This window comes from Gymnogyps californianus, chromosome 19 (genome assembly GCF_018139145.2).
Source record: "Gymnogyps californianus isolate 813 chromosome 19, ASM1813914v2, whole genome shotgun sequence".
NCBI lineage: Eukaryota > Metazoa > Chordata > Aves > Accipitriformes > Cathartidae > Gymnogyps > Gymnogyps californianus.
This window is the reverse complement of record NC_059489.1, coordinates 6,603,912-6,625,594: the sequence shown is the minus strand read 5'-3', so window position 1 is coordinate 6,625,594 and position 21,683 is coordinate 6,603,912. Positions and strand designations below refer to the sequence as shown.

At 36.3% G+C, this 21,683-nt stretch overlaps 1 protein-coding gene across 3 annotated transcripts in view; it reads right to left on the bottom strand.

The window, feature by feature from the left end:
- MBTD1 (mbt domain containing 1) overlaps window positions 1–21,683 on the bottom strand; it is a 39,661-nt gene that overhangs the window by 12,827 nt on the left and 5,151 nt on the right. For 2 of the 3 annotated variants that reach the window (XR_007767519.1, XM_050908473.1), the window contains exons 1-14: window positions 20,932–21,133; window positions 19,643–19,776; window positions 18,693–18,807; window positions 18,514–18,596; window positions 11,481–11,598; window positions 10,682–10,816; window positions 10,120–10,208; window positions 8,540–8,774; window positions 7,182–7,237; window positions 6,799–6,903; window positions 5,802–5,949; window positions 3,096–3,178; window positions 2,524–2,758; window positions 1,786–1,863 (exon numbers count right to left, since the gene is read on the bottom strand). Coding sequence is in view for 2 of the 3 variants with exons in the window: in XM_050908473.1 (XP_050764430.1) it covers window positions 1,786–1,863; window positions 2,524–2,758; window positions 3,096–3,178; window positions 5,802–5,949; window positions 6,799–6,903; window positions 7,182–7,237; window positions 8,540–8,774; window positions 10,120–10,208; window positions 10,682–10,816; window positions 11,481–11,598; window positions 18,514–18,596; window positions 18,693–18,807; window positions 19,643–19,776; window positions 20,932–21,085 (1,768 nt within the window). In the remaining variant the exon portion in view is untranslated. Of the gene's footprint in view, window positions 1–1,785; window positions 1,864–2,523; window positions 2,759–3,095; window positions 3,179–5,801; window positions 5,950–6,798; window positions 6,904–7,181; window positions 7,238–8,539; window positions 8,775–10,119; window positions 10,209–10,681; window positions 10,817–11,480; window positions 11,599–18,513; window positions 18,597–18,692; window positions 18,808–19,636; window positions 19,777–20,931; window positions 21,134–21,683 lie in introns of those variants that run through there. The other variant, XM_050908474.1, reaches the window with a different exon arrangement.

Genomic DNA, 21,683 nt, shown 5'->3' with positions numbered 1-21,683 from the left:
GCAAAGCAGCTAGACCTCACATATATAGAACAGCATAGTTCAGATTTCAACAACCTCTATATTTCAAAGTGAGTTTTTAAGGGATGGGGGAAACCTTCTCCTACCTTTCAGGGAATGTGCCTTAAAATTTTAGCTTTATATTTGGATGAATTCAAGTCTCAGAGCAACAAAACTCCCTGGAAACAAGTCTAAATAAGTCAAGATGACACAGATTCTAATGGTAAGAAAGGCCTAATGTTCTAGCTTAGAAGAATATTTCACATAATAAAATCTCTCCTAATGTCACATTAAGGACTGTTAAAGATTATTGTTGGTCAAGTTTGCTGACTTGCACGTAAAATAACTTTCAACACCAACAAAACTGTTGATTTGATTGTCTGCTAGGCTGTCCTATTGGAAAATATCTTGACAAAGAAGCAGGGCCAATTCAAGATGACACATAATAGACTCTTTTCTGTGGCTGATCTGCCCATATGTCTGCAGTGTAAAATAACGCACTTTCTTTCCAACTCTCTGCTATTTCCAAGAAAACACCAAGAGAATGAGTCAGCATAGTGATCTGATGCTCCAAATGTAATATACCTAGTTCCAGACAGCCGAACTAAACCATCTACTTCTATCAAGACAAACTATTCATTCCTATGTGGCAGAAAAAACCTCCCCCTCCAGTTGTAATTGGTTCTTTTTAAAAAAAGATACCGTAAAATCTTGAGTTAAACATCATTAAAAATTGTGTAGCACTTAACAAGACTATACGCTTACCCTATGTTCTTATTTATCACATCATCTCTTGCACATTTCTTGTACAATGCTGTCATGCTGCTGCTGCTCTTGACTCAAGAGGTAGCTGCCTTTCAAAATTGTCAAACTTTTGGAAAAATGGCTTGAGAACCTTTGGAATAAAACTGCCATATGAAACTACAATATCGCTTAGAGGAGGGACTACAGGTGGATCTGATTTCCAGAGAACAATGATGGGAGAAGGCACAAGGTCCTCTTACTGCTGCCTCTACTCCCTTTATTTTACTCACACAAAACAGATTTCAGTTTAAACCAACAGAATCATGGAAATAAAAATATGGAGGAACACAAAACGTGCATTTGTGCAAATTCAAATTGGTTGTGAATTTTGAAGGTAACTCGATCCAGAGAGAAACAATTACTATGGAAAGAATCTGAATACTTCAGATTCTTGAAAACATCATTACTATGTTTTACTGTGACAAGAACAGTCACATACAGCAATACTATTTATTGTTTCTGAAAATAATCATATAAATGTTTTATTTACATACAGCTTCCCACAGATGTCTCATCTAAAGAACTGGCAAATAAGTCACTTTTTTGTTTTAAAAAGGAACCAGCTAGATGGTAATTTAAAATCTTCTACATCTCGTTCTTTCTGATCCAAGTAACTTGATTCTTATTCCTACACCTGTGTTACAAAGAGCAGAATTAAAGCTGTGTTGATACCTGAGTGTTTTGTAGAAGGCAGTATACCTACATAGTCAATGTATTATTTAACTAAGATTATGTCCGAATAACAAAAATATTGTAATAGTTGTCCACCTACAATTCACACAGATTATTATTAGCAACATCAACCCTGTTGCAAGTTATAAAAAAATGGTTATTCTCAATGAAAAAGTTCCTTTTATGGCATACTGCACCTTTAAGCATAACACCTCTCTACACACAAACATTTCCAAATAGAATAGGGACTTAGGGAGAGACCACAAACTTTTTAAACAACAGGAGAAGTGCAAACACTACTTTGTCACCCACTTTTCTTATGTCCTTTGTACTGTTGCGATTTAGCTTTCTTCTTCTGTTTTGATGAACTTGACTGGCTATCTCTTGATGCTGCAAATAATTAAGAATTCAAAATTAAAGTTTAGTATTTTGGAAAAACACGTCAGAATGTGTCAAACTGCTACACATTTACAGAATTTCTCCTTAGTGACTGAATGAAGGCAGAATACCTTTATTGTGGGAAAAGCCTCCCATTAAACTACTAACAGTAACTAGTACCCTCCCATTAAACAACTAACAGTTCTCAAAATACAGTTATCAATTATTATTGGATAAATTGACCTGACAGGACAAGTCTTGATGCACTAAATAAAATACAGTCTTCTGACATAAATACTTCTGCACATGAATAGCTATGCACACGCTGAGTTCCCTCAAATTTGGTATGTAAAGCATATATATTTGCAATCATAAAGCAATATAAATTCTCAGTGATATTATCCAGAACTGACAAGTAACAGGCTTCCTCCCTGGATCAAATAAACATCTTATGGCATTAAAAAATAGTAAGTAGCCACAGAAACACCTAGAAGCACTTTAAAAGTCAAGGTGGAAGAGATTAGAAGTGTGTACTTCTAAGCATCAGCAAGAATTTGCTCTATTTTTGTTATGCCTGGTGACCTAACTTGAAAAGGATGAACTCAGGAAAATCATCACCCATGAACAAGGACCAGTAAGCAACTGTTACATTATTTAGAAAACAGAACTTACATTGTGGTGCTGGAGGCTGTAGTTGATATCCAGTTAGCTGACACCATCCCACCGGATAGAGGTCCGGGGACTCACAATCCACCCACTGATCATATTCATCTTCCCACCCATCAAAGTGTATCCTCAAAAGACGATGGATAATGCGGGTTACTGTGGCCACACATACCAGGCGAGGTTCCATCAGATCAACAGCCTCCAGTTTCATTCCAACATGAAACCCATGGTTTGGAACTTCCTGGAAAAGCAAACACAAACAAGGCAAACATCAGTAAACAACCGTGTTAATTAAGATGGCTTAAGCACAGTGTTGAAACGAATATTTCAGTCAACTTAATGTAGGAAAATACCAAGTATCACTTATGAAGTTTCAGGTACCCCTGTAATTATTTAACATTTCAGAAATATTCAAGCTTAAAATACTCAAATGGTTCTTATTTCTAGAAGTCTCTGTTGTCTTAGTTTTTCAAAATTGTATTTAATGAAATGGGTCAATCCCATGGACTAGGCAGACTGAAATTTAAAGAAAAATTAAACCAATTACAGTTTAAATATACATGTATAATGTTTATTACCTTATTGAAGAGCTTTACAGGTGCTGCTATTGAGTCAGTTTCCCTGAGGTAGTCAAACCATTTAAAAGGGAGTTTTGCATAACCTGTGAATTTTAAACAACATTTTCATACATCAACTACAAACTCCATGCATAAGAACAACAACAAAAATAGTATACTGGCACTGTGTTATGGCTAAAAAGACAACAAAGAAGCAAAACATTAACATCAGAAACTTCCACTCTCTGAGCTTTGGTCTAAGGGACAAGACAGTCACCTGGACATTGCCCATTTGCAACAAACAAGATGAATGAACCTCTGGATGATATAGAAAGTGTCATTTAATGTTAAGATTAATCATTCATATTTGAAGCTTTCTGTCCACGTAGATCCTTGATCTCTACAAATGACCCGGAACAGATCATGTAATTATGCACATCCAGTGTCTTTCCTGTGGAGAAAGAGCTCCACTATTGAAACACTTGAATTGTTAGGAACAGTGGTAAGAACAAGCATGGATATTTTAAAATTTAAATAAGGCTAAAAATTGCAATAATATGGAAAATTACAGGAATTTTTTTTTTTTTCAATTTTAGAAGCTATTATAAAGAGAAGAAAATAATCTCTCAAATATATTTAGCTTTTGTTCCTCTACTGAATATGCCTAAAACATGCAGGACTATTTTTTTTTTTTTTACTTTGGGCAACTTCTACAGCTGCTTAAACCAACAATTCTCAAATTCTAGCTGGACCAACAACAGATTTCTTTGTAGTAGTATGCAGAGTTGGACATTCTGAAAAGATTGCAGAGTAGTGGGCATGGCATGGGGAGCTACGGGAAACAGTTGGATCTCATCTAAGTGGGGGTAGAGAGCTCCCACTGAGTCATAGCTCAGTATTGCAGGGCCAGAATCATCAGGTAGCTAACATTCACAGCCCAAAATGCAATCCCATTCTTGAAAGTGTCTAAGCATCTTCATCTTGTACTGATTTCTGCACGAGAGGAAGATGTTTGGAAGGAATGAGCTTGTAAATGTGAAGTCCAATGATTTCACAGAGACTTAAAGTTATCCACACTGCTAAATATACTTCGGAAAAGAGTGTTCACGTTAGGTACATAACAACTGCATGAACAGATGTAGCTGGATAGCTAACAATTAATAAGGGTAGTAACGTATCAGTTTTGCGTATTAATGCTTTCTTCTTAATGCACAGTTCCTCTGGCTAGACCAATATATTTGTACATAAGTCCTTTAATTAACTTCTCACCACACACACACACGAGATGTGCATGTGGTCCTTGTTAGAGTAGTCAGAATTAAGAAACTGTCCATTTTCAAGCCCACAATTTGGAAAGCAAAATACACCTCTCATAAAAGCTAAGAAGCTTTGATCAGTTTGATCCTATTAAATATGTTAATGCGCATTACGTTCTGTATTTTACTCCTGTTAATTCCTCTTTCAAATGACTTTTAGATTATTGCATGTGCGATTTATAATCGCCTCTCAGTGGATGATACAGGACTGTTATGGAAAACTGCAATAAAAGGGAAAATATACACGTAGATAAAGAATAAGGTTGCCACAATACAAGAAACACAGAAGTATCATAAATGTGTTAACAACAAAATTCACATACTATTGTGTAAGTAGTGTTTGAAGAGTAAAGAGGAAAAGTTTCATCATAGAAAAGAGGGGTTTTTTTTCCTATTCTGTATCATCAAGTTAATGTATTTACTTCTAAATTGATTGATATGTATTGATATGCATGCTTTTTCCTCCCACAAAAACTTTTTGTATTGCAAGAGACTCTTGCACCACATATTTTTGAGGGGTGATTATGCCCATGAATTTCTAGGCAATAAATTCACTAAATGAGCTGACTGAAAAATAATAGTAAATCTGTCCAACTGCACTTTCCACATACTCAAAGATGACAGATTCATTAGTGTGCAATAATGAAAATGATATGAAATTATTTTCTTCATGTTGCATTACACTGTCTTTGTAGTTATTACCTAGAAAAATAATTCAATAAATACAAGTAGAAGCCTGCAAGAATGAGAATGGAGAAAAAAAATCCATAGAAAACCATTATTATATGCTGTTACATAGCTAGTTACAATCCTCTTTATAAATTGCTAGACTGAGACAATAAAATGGAAAAATGAACACAATACAGTCTTCTGTAGGCATATGTGCTAGTGGACAGACAGCTTTTTCTCACAGAAGGGATTACGCAGCGTACAGCTTTAATGGCTACTTCCTTGAAGCTCAGGTTTGTGCATATTCTTCAAAAAAGTAACTGGTATTGTTGCGAATTAGTGTAAATCTGAGATACTTTACAATGTTCATTAATCCTTTCGGTGGCCAGGACTTCCCAAGCAATGACATATTGTGAACAGTCCTTTTAGTGACTAGCATACTTCCCATTCACTTAATGGATATACTATTCAACTAGTGGCTATCCTCAATTTCTGACAGCAAAAGCAAGTTATTTTAGCCAGAGAATCAATCAGATGTTCAATTCGACTTTTTCTAAATGAAAAGTTTGTTATCTCTGTTTCAGATTACTTTGAAGTTATGCTGTTGTATTTGTTTCAGACTTGAGAAAGTCCTAAAAAGTGACATGAATTTTGTAGACTGAGTTAAGAAACAAAGCATATGGCACATACAATATCACTGAAAAGTATTCAATATAAAATGTGGTCAGAATGCTATATGTACCTCTGGGTGGAGTTAGTTCAATCATGTTAATTTCACAGAAACCAACAGGGAAAATAGAAGGGGAAGTGGCATGGTAACAAAACCAATCAGACCCATCTGCTGCTTCTGAGCCATCAATCCCAATCATAAGATAGCCATCTGCTAAAACCTTTGTAAAGAAAAACAAAATTTTACATTAAATACCTTGAACTGTGTGATAAGGCTAGAAAGAAAGCATGCCATGTTTCAAAAGAGTGAAAAGTAACTCAATAATAATGGAAGCACACTTAGAAGGACATTCAATTATAAGAAAACAAAAAACCCCAAATCATACCTGTCTCCAAGATTGTGTGTACTATTGTCAAATGTACCTTTGTTAACTGCAAAGTTATGAGAGGAGATGAACGTTTCCTTTTTCTGATCTCTAGTTTATTTTTCTCGTGAACATCAGTTCTACTTCTAAAGCTTTATAATACAGACTACTCTTTAGCTTGCAAGGATATTCTGCACACCATTAATAAGAAAAAAGACTCAAAATCATAACCACACTCCTCATTGGTAAGGTTATGCAATTCTGCTAGGCTACTTTTTACATTTTTTTCCTCTTTCACATGGATGGGCTCCCTTTCAATCAAGCTAGGAAAGAAGTACATCCTTACAATGTCTTCATAGACTTCTGCAAGTAAGCAAGATGAGGTTTCTTTTTGAACAGTTGCAAAACACTTGGTATAATTAGCAGAATATTGTCCTACAAATTAATCTCACAAACATATTATATTCTAACTAAAGGTAAGGCTGAGTTTCCAGAGATTACAGTCAAAATTAAAAAAATTTACAGGAGTATATTCTTTTTCATAGCAGTTGTATATAAACAATTAATGGACACATTCCATAAACATTCATTGTGTGAATGAACTGCATTTGTTTTGGTTTTGAGCTTTTTGTTTCAAACCTGAATAAAGGTGAGTGAAAAAAGGATTCCTATCTACCTTCCCAAAATACGCATTTGTTTTCTTACCTTTCTAATAGTTGCCACACATATTGCCGAAAGGTTTAAGGGGTCTATAGCTTCCAATTTCATTCCTTCTTTAAACCATTCTCCAGCTGCGTCAACCTCTTTTACCTAAACAATTACATAACAGCATCAGAAGCTAAGAATCCAATCAGCCTGGAACAAAATATAACCCCACACTGCCAAAGCAACAGGTTGAAATACCTGTTCTATCCTCTCTGCTTATGTCAAGGAGGCCAAATTAGGTAAGTGCTTGAATAAAAAAATTAATGCTTGTGCTGGGCATATTTCCAGGACTTAAGTAGAGTTTCAGGTCTGTTTTACACACACCAGGAACCAAAGGTCCTCAATCAACTCTGACAAAACAGTGTTCTTGCTAGCAAACTCACCTTCATGAATAAATGTGGGGGTGCATCAAAATGTCCATCCTGTTTCTTTGTAATATCTACAAGGAATAATAGTACATATTATTCAGAAGTTTTGTTAATAGAGCAGACAGTCTGTTTTTCTGAATATGTTAACTAATACAGTGCAATCATTGGTGTGGGAAGCCCACAGTTCATAATAAGACTACCACAAAAACCTGGAGGACATAATCCATCTATTTTCCTTATTGAATTCTACCTGAAATACCTCTATAACACAATCTCATTTATGGAAAAAAACAATATCCACTATTTACAAGACCACTTGATTAAGTCACAAAATTGATACAAATATACATAGAAGCTTTTGCAAAAAAATGGCAAGTAAACTACTTTACATAAATATAATTTTCTGTCATAACATAGTGCATTTTTTATGTAATTATACGTAATCACTTCAAATACAAATATATAGCTGGTTTTAGCCAACTGTTGAATACTACTTTCCAAGGGGAATCCCTGGAACTCTGTTAGAGACATTATTTCTGAGAAGTAGCACTGTTCTTGATTTCTCTAACCACTCTTATTTATAAATGGTTTCAGTGAAGTTTAAGCACTAGCAAAACTGAAGGTTTTCCTGAAGGGATGTATTGTGGAATGTTTTACAGAAATTCTGTTTCTGACAAGGGACACAGCTCAATGGAGCAGAGAAATATTAAAAACCAGACTTTTTTTGTTTAGAAACCTTAAATATTTCAAATTACAACTATTTCTGTATTTTAGATAACAAGGGCCTTAACTGTGTATGATCTAGTAGACTGTCACTTCATCTTCCCTGCCCATCTCCTAATGCCCTCTAAAACATGTAAATCTTGCAATATAAAAATATTAGATAGTCCTTAAACTTGGCAAGTAAAAAAAAAAAAATTCAGTATCTAATAGGATACTTGTCTGTGTTGTATTGTACAAGAGAGACAAACATGAAGAAATCAGGAGTTTGTGGAGCAAGACTCTGTAATTCCAGGTATCAGCATGAAAAATGAGGTTTACCATGCTTAAATATTGCAGATCAAGGTTTTCCTGCCTAGACAGTTTGTTAACTGCTGTTTATCGTTGAATCTTTCTAGATATCAACATATTACAAATCAACCTAAAATTAATTTTGGCTTTTCCAATGCCGCAAAATACACTAATTATACTTTTAACTGAAACTCCTGAAAGTAATATAATTGGTAAAACCCCTGGGCCGCATTATATAAATTTTTAAAGATCATTATCCAAGCTAGTTTTATTAATTGTATAAAGTGACAGTATTGCTTAAGTCAGACTTCTCCAAGCCAAAACTGCCCACCAAAGACAGCTTTAAAACACAACCACCTTACCGGATCTTTTGAATCTGTGTCCTATACTTCGAGACCAACCAATATGATGAATGAGTGGACTGTACATATGGCACCAGAAGTCATCAGTTTTGTCTTCACTTTCTTCGTACACCAATCTTAACCGTCCCCCAATGACACTTTCTACAACTGCTACCCTTGTTCGACAAAGGTGCGTTTTGTCAACAACTTCTACTCTCATGGAAGTTTTGAACGGATACTGCATACTCTCAGACACCTTAAAGTAACAGGAAAAAAAACCATTCTGTAAGAATACACTCTGTTTTTTCTTAGTCATCTGTCTTCTGCTATTAAAGCGCAGTATCAATGCACTTTTCATTTAATTCAAGCACTCGTTAATCAACCTGCAAAAGTGACACAAATGGTTTCTCTTACATTTCATTGTACATGGGGAAAAACCAAATGTTTCAGAAAACTAAGTAGAATAGATCCTACAATGCTTTAATTGTATCAAGTACAGCCCCTAATACAATTCTCACACAGGTTACAGGAATTTTCCATTGACTTAATGAAAATTTGTTCAGTTGTTAACAATGGATAAAATTACCTTGAGAAACAATTTTAACCAAAAAAAAAAAACCCCACACCAAGATTTTTTTTTTTTGCTTTGTCATCCACTCAAAACATAGCACTTTAAAAATAGGATTAAAATACTTATTATAAAAGGCATGGAAAACAAACTTTCAACATAATTAAAGCTGGCCACTCACAAAAGTATTTCTTCATAATATACCAAAAAGAAAGGAAGAGAATGGAAATAGATGTTAATCTGCCTTGTGACAATACATTCTGTTTAAAAATCAGTATCTGTCACTTGCCATTTCCATTACGAACTCCCCAAAATGTTGAGATCTTGCCAATTTAATTTGGCTTCCAACTGAGCCAATTTTTAAATAGAAATGAACAACTGCAGAAAGATTGGGTTGTTGTTTGTTTTTATTTTTTTTTTTTTAAATATTAGATGCAGTGTAAGACAACAAATTAAGTCTCATATTCCTACTAAAAGCTATGTAACATCTCACAATATTAGTAAATAAACTTACAGCACACTATGCAGGCAGCTGCCACACTTAAAGACATGACTTAAAGACAGCAAAAAAATCTAGTCCATAGCAGATGAAAAATATTAACATTTAAAAGTATGTACTTTATTGCATCTAGATATATGCTATATTAACACATTTTGTTCAGTTTCTTGAAATAGTGCATGATAAAAATCACTCCTGAATTAGAAAAATCAGTTTTAATTTTTCTTATGTATCACAGGGTAGCTTATTAGCACTTTTTTTTTTTTAAATTGGGGTATTTTAAAATTAAAATAGACTAACTAGTTTTTAAAGAAAATTACTTTCTTCTAGAGGAAACAGTTTTCCAAATACATACTGACAAATGTGGACATAAATGGAGAATAGAGACTCCAAGGAAAACTGTATTTAAGGGAAGAAACTACTGTATCATCTTCACTATAAAAGGAGCTAATGTGCCATTGTAAAATACTTCAGTTCTTCACATTGTGCTGCAATTTCGTTTATAGTACATCATTGATATTGCATCAGCCTTACCTTCTGAGAAAAGTCAGGAGGAAGTGTTTTGGCACCAGTAAGTCGTTTCACTAGAAAAGCTTTCCAGTTTGTGTATTTGTGTTGGATGGCTGTTGCAAATGAAGGGGAAAAAATAAGCCACTGATTTTTAATTGTGTCCGTTAGAGACAATATTAGAGTCTGGAATATGTAAAGAAGAAATCCCAGATGACTGTTAAAAAGCCTGGATGACAATAATGACAAAAACCTCTTTAGAGAATGAATGCTACCCAAGATTAAGTTTATGGGTACGTCAGGGCAAAGAATTTAATAACAAAATATAAATAAAATCAGTGCATGTTCACATCACTGATTAGCTAACGGCTTCCACCTTGATCTTAAAAACTTTAAGTCTCATCAGATGGGCTACTCCAAGAAACACTTTCAGCATCAGTCAAGTCCTTATTTTTCCAAAAGTTAAAATGATTTATTCATAACTGTCAAAAGAGTTGCTATGGTAAAAAATACTTTGGTATCTGGACCATGAGCAAATTTAGTTTAAGAAAGACTTTTATATCAATCAGTAAGGCTACTATTTACATACTTCGAGGAGGGACTAGGGGTTTCCCACTGGTTGCACACCAACCAACTGGGTGGATGTCAGACCCACAAACGTTGCACCAGAAGTCAAGACTTGAATCATTTTCAAAGCCTTCGTATCTTAGCAGAGCATTGTAGCCTGAAAGAAAGCAATTCCATTTAAAAAAGACAAAAATTAAACAAGACGTATACAATTAACATATTACTATTTCTTTACCAATCCTAATGTATATTACACTGGATTTTCTAGACTATAACTTTTTATAGAAGGTTATTCTTACAGCACATTTCTGCATGTTATTAATGCACAGAATGGATTACTTTGATAAATGTGCATGTGCTATCATGTAAGTCAAATTTTAATTAAAATTAAAATTCTTGAACTATAAACCTTTAGAAGTTACATGTAGGAGAACAAAATTAATTAATTACCCACAGTATCTGCTTTTTCATATCTTAGCTATGTGACCTTGAATTTTTAACTTTTAACCCAAAAAAGTGATTTGTATGAGGCTTACTTGATAGCCATTATATACTTTCCTATCTCCCCATTCTGCACTGCTCTCACTGTATTCTGAGGCAATGTAAAAACCAAAACAAAACAGGCATTCTCAAGCATCACTGAAGCCACTGTAAAACAGTATAACGTAGTGATAGTGCTAAAACACATAACCTATTGACACAGCTCTGACAACCTAACCAGTGTCAACATCATACTAACCAAGTGACCACTGACTAAATTATTAGCTTCCTTCACACAGTTATTTTGATTATTTTAATAATTTCAACTCAAATACATTTACCTGCTAATTTTACAATTCCAGCTATCCAGAAGACTTTGGTAGGTAGGCTGCAGTCGGTGTTTGGAACCTCCACTCGCACTCCTTCGGAGATATCACCCCAGCATGTCCCCATAGGTGCCTATCATTTAAGGTAGGGGGGAAAAAGTCACCAGTTCACCACATGAAAATAATTAGTTTTTCTCATATCAGTGTTTTACGAGCAACTTAAAAAGACAAAACAGTCAATATACATGATAAGACATAAGCATATGTTTAGAAAACACTCTTTCTATGAAAACCTAGTTTGGTTTTTGATTTGAAATTTATGTGTAGTACAGTAATTGTATACAACTATTACTGTGTATTTCCTGCAAAAACTATGGGATTCCAAGTTTAAAAATCTGTAAAGCACAAGCACAAATTGCATATACTCACAGGTCAGCTTTATTCTGCTACGTTTCAACTAGGTGCAAGCTACTGATTTTAGTGAGAGTGGTATAATTCCTCTGCAATTCTACTTGCAAGAAAATAATGGTACTTTCAACTCATACCTGTACCACAGACATCAAAATATTTGAATTCTGTAAATCAGAAACATTCCTGAAAAAAATGCCTAAAAGTTATTTTCAAATCTATTCTGATGATTTATTATGGTGGGGTTTATCACCCACTGGTTCATGTCCTCTCAGAGGAACAAGCTTTCATATCACCTGCAAGTGACCATTCCATCAAGCAAGCAAAAAGAATAGAAGGCTGAGTGGCACCTTTTTAATGAATGCCAAAAGGAAATGCACAGCTAGATTCCTCACACAGTGTCCTGAAGGCTTAGACTAATGTGTGTATTGGGTTTGCATGGCAAGGTTTTGGTAGCGGGGGGGCTACAGGGGTTGCTTTTGTGAGAAGCTGCTAGAAGCTTCCCCTATGTCCGATAGAGCCAATGCCAGCCGGCTCCAACATGGACCCACCGCTGGCCAAGGCTGAGCCCATCAGCAACAGTGGTAGCGCCTCTGGGATAACAGATTTAAGAAAAGGAAAAGAAGTTACGGGGAGTAGCAGTTGCAGCCAGAGAGAGGAGTGAGAATTTGTGAGGGAAACAACTCTGCAGGCACCAAGGTCAGGGAAGAAGGAGGGGAGGAGGTGCTTCAAGGCACCGGAGCAGAGAGATTCCCCTGCAGCCCGTGGGGAAGACCATGGTGAGGCAGGCTGTCCCCCTGCAGCCCATGGAGGTTCCACAGTGGAGCAGATATCCACCTGCAGCCCGTGGAGGACCCCACGCCGGAGCAGGGGGATGCCCGAAGGAGGCTGTGACCCTGTGGGAAGCCCACGCTGGAGCAGGCTCCTGGCAGGAGCTGTGGCCCCGTGGAGAGAGGAGCCCAGGCTGGAGCAGGTTTGCTGGCAGGGCTTGTGACCCCGCGGGGGACCCACGCTGGAGCAGTCTGTTCCTGAAGGACTGCACCCCGTGGAAGGGACCCACGCTGGAGCAGTTTGTGAAGAACTGCAGCCCGTGGGAAGGACTCACGTTGGAGAAGTTCGTGGAGGACTGTCTCCCATGGGAGGGACCCCACGCTGGAGCAGGGGAAGAGTGTGAGGAGTCCTCCCCCTGAGGAGGAAGGAGCAGCAGAAATAACATGGTGAACTGACCGCAACCCCCATTCCCTGTCCCCCTGCACTGCTGGGGGGGAGGAAGTAGAAAATTCGGCAGTAAAGTTAAGCCCAGGAAGAAGGGAGGGGTGAGGGAAGGTGTTTTTCAAGATTTAGTTTTATTTCTCATTATCCTACTCTGATTTGACTAGTAATGAATTAAATTAATTTTTTCCCCAAGTCGAGTCTGTTTTGCCCGTGACGGTAACTGCTGAGTGATCTCCCTGTCCTTATCTCGACCCACGAGCCTTTCGTTATATTTTCTCTCCCCTGTCCAGCTGAGGAGGGGGAGTGATAGAGCGGCTTTGGTGGGCACCTGGCATCCAGCGGGGTCAACCCACCACAATGTGTTAGTAACAAAAAGAAATACAAGCTTGATGAACTACTAAGGATTTGTGGAAACTGGAGATAAAAATTACATTTAGTTTGCTATCTCAAGAAGAATGTTTTGTTGAACAGAGCATTATGAAAAGATAGTCAAAGATGGTATTGTAGAGATATCAGAAATGCACAGTGCTGAAGAATCTAAAACCTTAAAAGTTACTCAGCTGAAGTTATATTGGTAACAAAATAGAAAATTACTCAGTCTACATTAAACCTGAGACCACCAAGAAGGGAAAGATTCAGATCTGGGATATTTAGAACAACAGTCATATCAATTCTAAGGCGTTCTGAGAAAAATAAATTCTTATCAGTTCAGAGAATATCCAGATATCACAGGGACAATTGAAGGGATCCTCTGGTTCTGTACCTAGTGGGCAGAGAGTATTCTAAGGCTGTGTCTCATTTACAAAGCTCTTTGCAAACACAGAGAACTTAACCACTCGGTGGGAATAGCCTCCAACTTCACAGAATTTTGGCTGAGAGCCACAAGTGAAGAGATTTGGATTAATCCTGAATGACTGGAAATCACAATACAGGAATTTTGCTGGCGATCAGCAACAGTCAACTAGCAGCACTAAAAGCCAAACATCTTAAAAAGGGATACTCTTCACTAACAGAAATATTTGAGGCTAGGCATGCAAAACTTAAAACTAGTTTTAACTATTAAAGGAAAAATAAGTTATTGCAAGTATGCCAGTTTCTTATTCTTGAAGCCTGGTCTCTTCATGTTCTGCTATGTCCCATCTACACCAGTCTAGACTGCAGAGCTCTTTTCTGCCATCTGGCAGACAGAAAGAAAAAAACCAACTTGAAAGATGATGGCTTATTTTCACACACAAAATATGCAGATACAGCTTCTTAATCAAGTCCTATTACATATTCGCTATCATCTCTAAATTGACACTTGTAGCTTTTTGAATTGGGAAAATAAAATTTTCAAACTGCATATTTTAGTAAATCTTGTTGCCTTGTATAGAGATACAGATGAGGCCAAACAATCAAAAATAGCAGTGCTGAATAATTTCATAATCCAGCTGCACTTAATTGAAATATATTTTACTGCCTGCTCATCTATTCAGTTGATTCAGAGAGAAAAGTGTATTGAAACACTTCTCCTCACATCAACCGGTAATGGAAATGTCACGTTTTTATTTCCAGAACGTGGATTGGTATAGAGGGAAATAGCAGAAAGTTAAATTTGTCCTTGTCTGTGAAAATATTGGTTCTGCTAGTTCTCCTACACCAATCCATATGGCTCACCCTTTAGAATAAGGAAGCCATCCTGTGTAGCATCACTACTGAAATGCCAGATAACATGACTGCCCTGAAGTGATGGTTTACAGTATACCTGGTATACTGTGCCATCTTTTCCTTTTTCACTCATTATGAATATTCTTAAGGGAGGAAGACTGGATAAACCAGGGCTATAACAGCCATCTTCCTTCACGTCTTCTCTGTCTTCATCTGATTAATCAATGAATGTTTGCACAGTGCTTTGAAAAACTCACAAAGCACTACGTAAGCATTAAGTCTTATGAATCTGCTGGCTGGAAGGGTAGCTCTGAAGTCTGGATTGGCATAGTGCGAACTAGCAGAACCATAATTTACAGGTAAGAACAAATTTACCTTTCAGACTCATGACGAAGAGATCCGCTTCACGTCACTCCCAAACAAGGAAGATGTGGTTCATCGCTTCCTGCTCCGGGAGATGACTTGGGAGGGTTTATCTGTGAGCAGCAGCTGCCTTCTCTGCAAGGTAAGTTGCAATCAGGAAGGTCCTGTTTGACAGGAGCACCTAAAGGCTAAGTATCCCCACATGCCTAGCTGAACAAAGATCTCGTGGGTTAAATGAGCTCATGGCTCCCATGGCTTCTACAGGTCTCACGGCTTGTAAACGTTTTGGATGGCACCGACATTGCCGTGATTTCAGACTTGAAACCTGAATCAGGATTTTAATGGCAAAGTGATGCTACCAATTCCTGAAGCGTAAGGATACTATGCTGAAACCCTGTGTGTGAACAGTACCCCAACAAAAGGTCATGCCAGAGAAGACAATATGCAAAACAGTCTAAAATAAAAAGTTCAAAGCAAAGCACTGCCACCTAGTGTAAAATCCTGGAAATGCTCCCTTAGAGCAAACTATTTATTTATTTTAATAACAAGAGAAACCAAGAGAACGAAAATATTTCAGCTCAGCATAAAATTCAACTGGAAGAAATACTGATAAATTCTTAACTTCAGGAAACGTGCATCTCACTAGCAACACAGTGGAAAAGAACAATTACTATTAATTGTGCATTAAGTTGTACATTCAGTAGTACTGACAGATGACTCAAAGCACTGTAGTTGCTTTCATTTCTAGGAATGGTTTGAGCTAATAAAAGCAAATATAGAAAAAAGTAAAAACTCTTTAGAAGAAAATGAAGTTGGAATGCAGGTTAGCAGTGAGCACATTGTATGTTACTAAGCTGTAACACAATATTAAAAACATTAAATTAAGAGTTTTCCTCCTTGCATCAGCTACTGCTGTGTGTCTGATTAATGCAATTTTACAAAAAAAAAAAAAGCTGCAAGGCGCATGAACTGTAATTCTGGCTTTATCACAGGCTTCCTATATGACATAAACCAAAGCAGATTCTCTGCTTCAGTTTACTGAACCATAAAGTGGGCACAGTTGTACTATTGCTAGTGAATTTCATTAGTGTTACTTAACACTGAAGTCTGGAATGAAGGGAACAGGGAAGTACAAAAGCCACGTTAAGGGCATCAAAAGACTTTGAAATTAATTCTTCTCGTACAGAGAAAGAGATAGAGAGAACTTCAAGATTTAAATGTTTTAATTCTAAAATGTAACTGTCTTAAGTTGAAGAGAAAATAACTCCCCAGGCAAAAAAAAAAAAAAAAAACTGTTCTGGGAATACTACATCAGACCTGAAATACCAAAGTATGCCAGGTTATTTAAAAAAAAAAAAATAAAAAACATCATCAAGAAGCTAAATCCCACATTTTATAATTCCCTTAAGTTTTCCTTAATATTGATCCCAATGTTCCCTATCAAATATCCATACACATACACCCAGTATAACTAGATACATATTTTATCTAATAACAAATTGAAGGGTAGATATGTCATGACTTTACTGTCAATTAAAACCTTTTGTTTTGAACAGAATAAGCTTCATATATTCAATCTCACGGACACACACGTGCATGGAATCCATAATATGGATGGTAAACAAAAACATCAACTAATACAAACTTTTATGAATCAAAGCAATATAGTACACAGAAAACACAGCAATAATCTTTCCAGACAGACAAAGAGAATATTGTTTCTTTTAGTTATCAACAGAGAGTGGGAGAGAGAGAGAAGGATCTAACAAGAGAGTACTAATGCATTTTCAGATTCTGACTGGTTTAAATAATATATTTTTCAAAGAAATAATTACAGTAAAACTAAATGCAAATCACACCCTTGTAACACTACCTAGTGTTCACCAAACAGTAGGAATCTCCAAAGGAGATTGCAGGAGTTGCATTTTACTTTTATATAAAAGGAAAACGGGGACAGAAAAGAAACAATGTTCAGGCTTAGTACAACTGTTGCCACGTAGCTTGTGAAAATATTCAAGATAAAATATGAACATTAGTATTGTATCTGTTCACGTTAGTGGTGTACCATTCAACTTAATGAATGAAGCAACAAACAAGGAAGATATAACTCCTTTTAATATGGAATGTTATAGCATAATTTACAAGTGACCTAACTATTGTAGCTGTTTCCTAATTAAGGATGCCATACATCATGAAGCATTTGTTGTTATAATAGCACAGCCCACATTATCAAACAATACCTTTTGATATGTACTTATGAAATTACTTATTATAGCATGTACATAACTGTGAAAGCAATGTGCAAACATGCTTACTTAAGCATGTGGAATTCGATACAAATTCACGAAGCTGTCCTAATGCAAGGCTCTGTTCCGGGCAATAGTTAAGGCCTCTAAGTATAAAGGGTGCTATTCAGAAACTGCCAACTGCCAAGAGCCCTCAACTCCTACTGATTTATGAGTTGACAGGGCTCAGCATGAATTCCAGAACTGGACAGAAAATATGTCTCTCTTCTCCCTTATGGACAACATTTATGAAACAAAATGTTTGTTTTGATTGCAATTTTCATCAGCTAATTTTGAGCAAAATAAAACTTTCGTAAGAAGACTGAACACTTCAACTTCCCAAATAAAAATCAAGAAAAGTATTCTGAGAAAACACTTTCTGTCAGAAAGTTTTTACTTAAGAGACAGAAAGTACTGGCAATATTTTAAACAAGATCTAATAAATGGAATTTAACAAACACATTACAGACAGATACTGCTAAATATTTTTCTCATCCCCTAATTACATTCTGTAATGACTGAGGACTTTTTGTTTGGAATTTTTGTAACTCCAATACAAAGAAAACCAACCTCTTTAATTTCAGATTTATAAAAAGCCTTCATTTTCCTCTATTTCTACGCTACCTGCCAGCACAACTGACAGGGAGAATCTGACTAAAAACTAGGAAAAAAAACCCCAAATCCAAATATGTAACCAAAAGATCAGTTCAACATAATGGAGCAAGCCTGACTTAATCTAAAAAGCCTTTTGTAACTGTTTCTAATACTGCTTGACCTGGTTGGTTTGATACTCTAGTACATTCGATGATTTTGCACCTTGAAGTGAGAAAAATAACTTCACAAGTGTTTAAGAGTCCTCCTTTTACTTTTTTGTTTGTTTATGAGAGCATGTATGGTGAGAGTAACTGATAGTGTTCAGAATGGTTTTAAAGGACAGATAAAAACAAACATACCTATCTAAAAAGTAGTCATACTAACACAGTTTATAATATAGGTTTCATAGTCCAAGGCCATGAAACATATTTGGATATGAATGTTTTGCAAAAATGAATTCCAAGAATTAACATGGACTCTCTCTCTCTCTCTCATGCACACAAATAAAAGGATAGCACGTATTGAAAAATACTTACGTGTTTAAAACAGGTAACAGGAGCTGCTGTAAAGCTATTGCTATTGATGTAGTTACCCCAGCTGAAACCTTCCACAGGGACAGCTGCTAAGAGAAAGTTATTTTATTTAGGAAGCTGCTAATGAGCCACAAATCTTGTATTACCAAGAATTTGTTTCAGCTCTGTTTATATGCCATTACCTGCTTTAGTCTTTGCCTGGTTTTGTAAAGTTGCTTGGTACTGAGCATATGCTGCTAATTTAGCCACTAGGGGTTGTTTTTGTAGAACTTTAGCCTTCTTTGTTGGAGGTTTACCCTAAAACAAAAAAAGCTAAGTAAATAAAGTCTTTTCAAACTCCTATCAGGAAATTTCCATAGGTCTGTAGCATCTCTCTGGTACATTTAACTAAAATTAGAACACAGAATGGCAGTTGACTATGTATCACAAAACTTCATGTAACATTAAATAAATTTAAAAACCAGCAACAAAGAACATCCAAAAGATGACTTTTGTACTAGTATTCCAACTTGAACAGCATTATAGATTCATTGTTGTTTACCTGAAAAAAAGATATCTTTTAAAAGCAGGTCAAAAGGAAGAACTTTTAATCTAATTTATACCAATACAATTTCTTGGCATTTGTTGCAATGAATTTGAGATAGGATATAATGACACATCTTGACATTTCTACCTCTTTTCTTGAATGTTACAAATATACCTTCATGATTTTTTGATTAATATTTTAAGTGAACAGACCAAAACCCATTTTGCAAATCTATATAGTTAAGAAAACCCTCAAAACCAAAACACAATTCTAAATAAACCTTTATGCTCTCTGAAGCCAGAAAGTATCTTGGATATGAGATGCATGGAATTTCAAGTCACTACATATGTAGACTGAAGATTTTTCCTGATCTTTTTCTTGCAGAAGGGCCACTGCAGCAGAATTGAAATAAGGAGTCAGTATTCTCTGTAATTTGCTCTGCTGAGCAAAGTAATTTGTTCATTACTGATAGAGTTTTGACTTACAAAATCACTTACGTGAAAATTTTAAAGTGATAAGAAACTTGATTTATCTTAAAACATCATGCAAGTTTTACAAACACAAACTATAATAAGTATATAAAGAAAATGGTGTCTGTACCGCTACCTGAAGTCTGGCCAGAATGCTGGCCTTCTTGGAGTTCGATGAATAGCTTCTAGAGCATGACACACTGCAGAAGCGTTTTGTTTTAGAGTAAAAAGCGTCACGGACACCAACCATTCCACACATCTCGCACGTAGCTAATCAGAGGAGAGAAAAAGCCAAATGTTAAGAGTGTAATAAAGACCTCAGTAAAAATTCAGAACAAAGACTACATGAGGAAGGTCCTGTAGGTGGCACCACCAAACAATTCTTAGAGTTTGACCCTGAAGAGAATTGCACAGAAAAATAACTTAAAATAAGAACACCACCACAGATGTCAGTGAAACACTAAGAACCTCAAGTTCATTGGTGAAAGGGTGCCTCCTTTCTGCTCCCTATTAATTTTACCACTGGTAGAAGTGAATGACCCAGCTAAATCGGCTAAAGCCAATTTCTGTTTTCATGGTTCTCAAGGAAACGTCTGCTTTGAATATGGGCCTGCCAATCTTGATTTCCTCAAAATATTTAATACTTCCGACCTGAAATAAAACCAGATCTCTTTTTTGAATCATAAATTAGTATACCCAAAGTACCCCAGCCCACCAATATTCTCTTCTAGTTGGAATCATATGCTTCAGAGGCTGACAGCATCACTCACTGAGTTGTTCCATGCCAACTGATTGGCATAAGTTTGTGACCAACTTATGCCAATGAGACTATACCAAGATTCTACCCAGAGAGAGCTCTACTGATCACTAATGACTTCAGCTAAAATATTTTTTCCCCCAATGATAAAAGCAATCTTCCCTTTTAAATTTTTTTTTCCGGTATACACTAGCTCACAGCTAGTGGGTGATGAACAGGTATACACTAACAGACTTTATACAGTAGCAGTAATGAAGTTTACCTAGTATAGGAAGAAATAAATTTTAATATATTGTATATATAACATGAAGGGTAGAGAGAATATATGCCCAAGCGTAGAGAGAACACACTGACATTTTCCTCAAAGAATAAAAACAACGTACAGGACAACATACACATGCATGTGCAGATATACACAAAACACATTTGATGGGAGGGTGGATGTTCCCATACTATTTCTTACCTGACAGCAGGATTTGAAATCTCTTACTTCAGCTTAGCAAAAACCAAACAATTCCCCCCTCCCAAAACAAAACAACCCCAACCCTTCAGCTGTTTTGGTCCCTTCTCAATTGGGACCAATGTTTGGGATTGCACCCTCACAATTCACAGCACAGGCTAAACAACATAAATATCAAACTCTTTGTACTCATGCACCACATACTTACCCATGCCAGATTTGCCATCTGGATAAGTATAGACCTGTCCATTGTTCTTTATAATTGGGAGACTGGACGGCAAAGGAGCAACCTCCTCTTCACTCTCATCTGAACTGGAGCTGCTGCTGGTGTCCTCACTACAACTATCATAACCGTCAAACATCCCGAATGAATCACGTCTTTTCCTTTCTGCTCGTGAAGTATGTTCTGTCTAAAAATTAAAAAAACCAAACAACAAAACCCCCAAAGAATAGCAGAGCATTCCAAATGCAAATATTTCAAAGTCAAGCTTAAAAAGTTTCAAAGGTCAAAGTCAGCCTTCAAAAGTAGATGTACTAACAAACTGCTCTATCAGCACAGAGATATGAGCCAATCGTATTGGCTCGTATCTAATTAAATTAGTATTGGTATAGTCAAAAGTAGCCAATTTTTGGTATTGTAATATACAGGAAGAAAAATCTCTCATGGTCCACTGAGAATACACAGTAGCAGTCCATACATTTCTTTTTCTCGGTATCTTCAGAGTTCATTAAACCTGATGTGCTGAATAATGACAGCCGCACAGATCTTATATGCAAATGAGCACATTCCAGATGGCTGCAGCCCATTTCACTAAAATTCATTCATTTGAGAAAGCTGGGCAGAGAAAAGACAGTTCAACCAAGAGGGCACTTATACCACAGCAACAGAAATGAGAGTGTATCTCTGCTCTCTTTGGCTTGTGGGGTTATCAATAAATCACTCAGCTTCCCTATGATTCA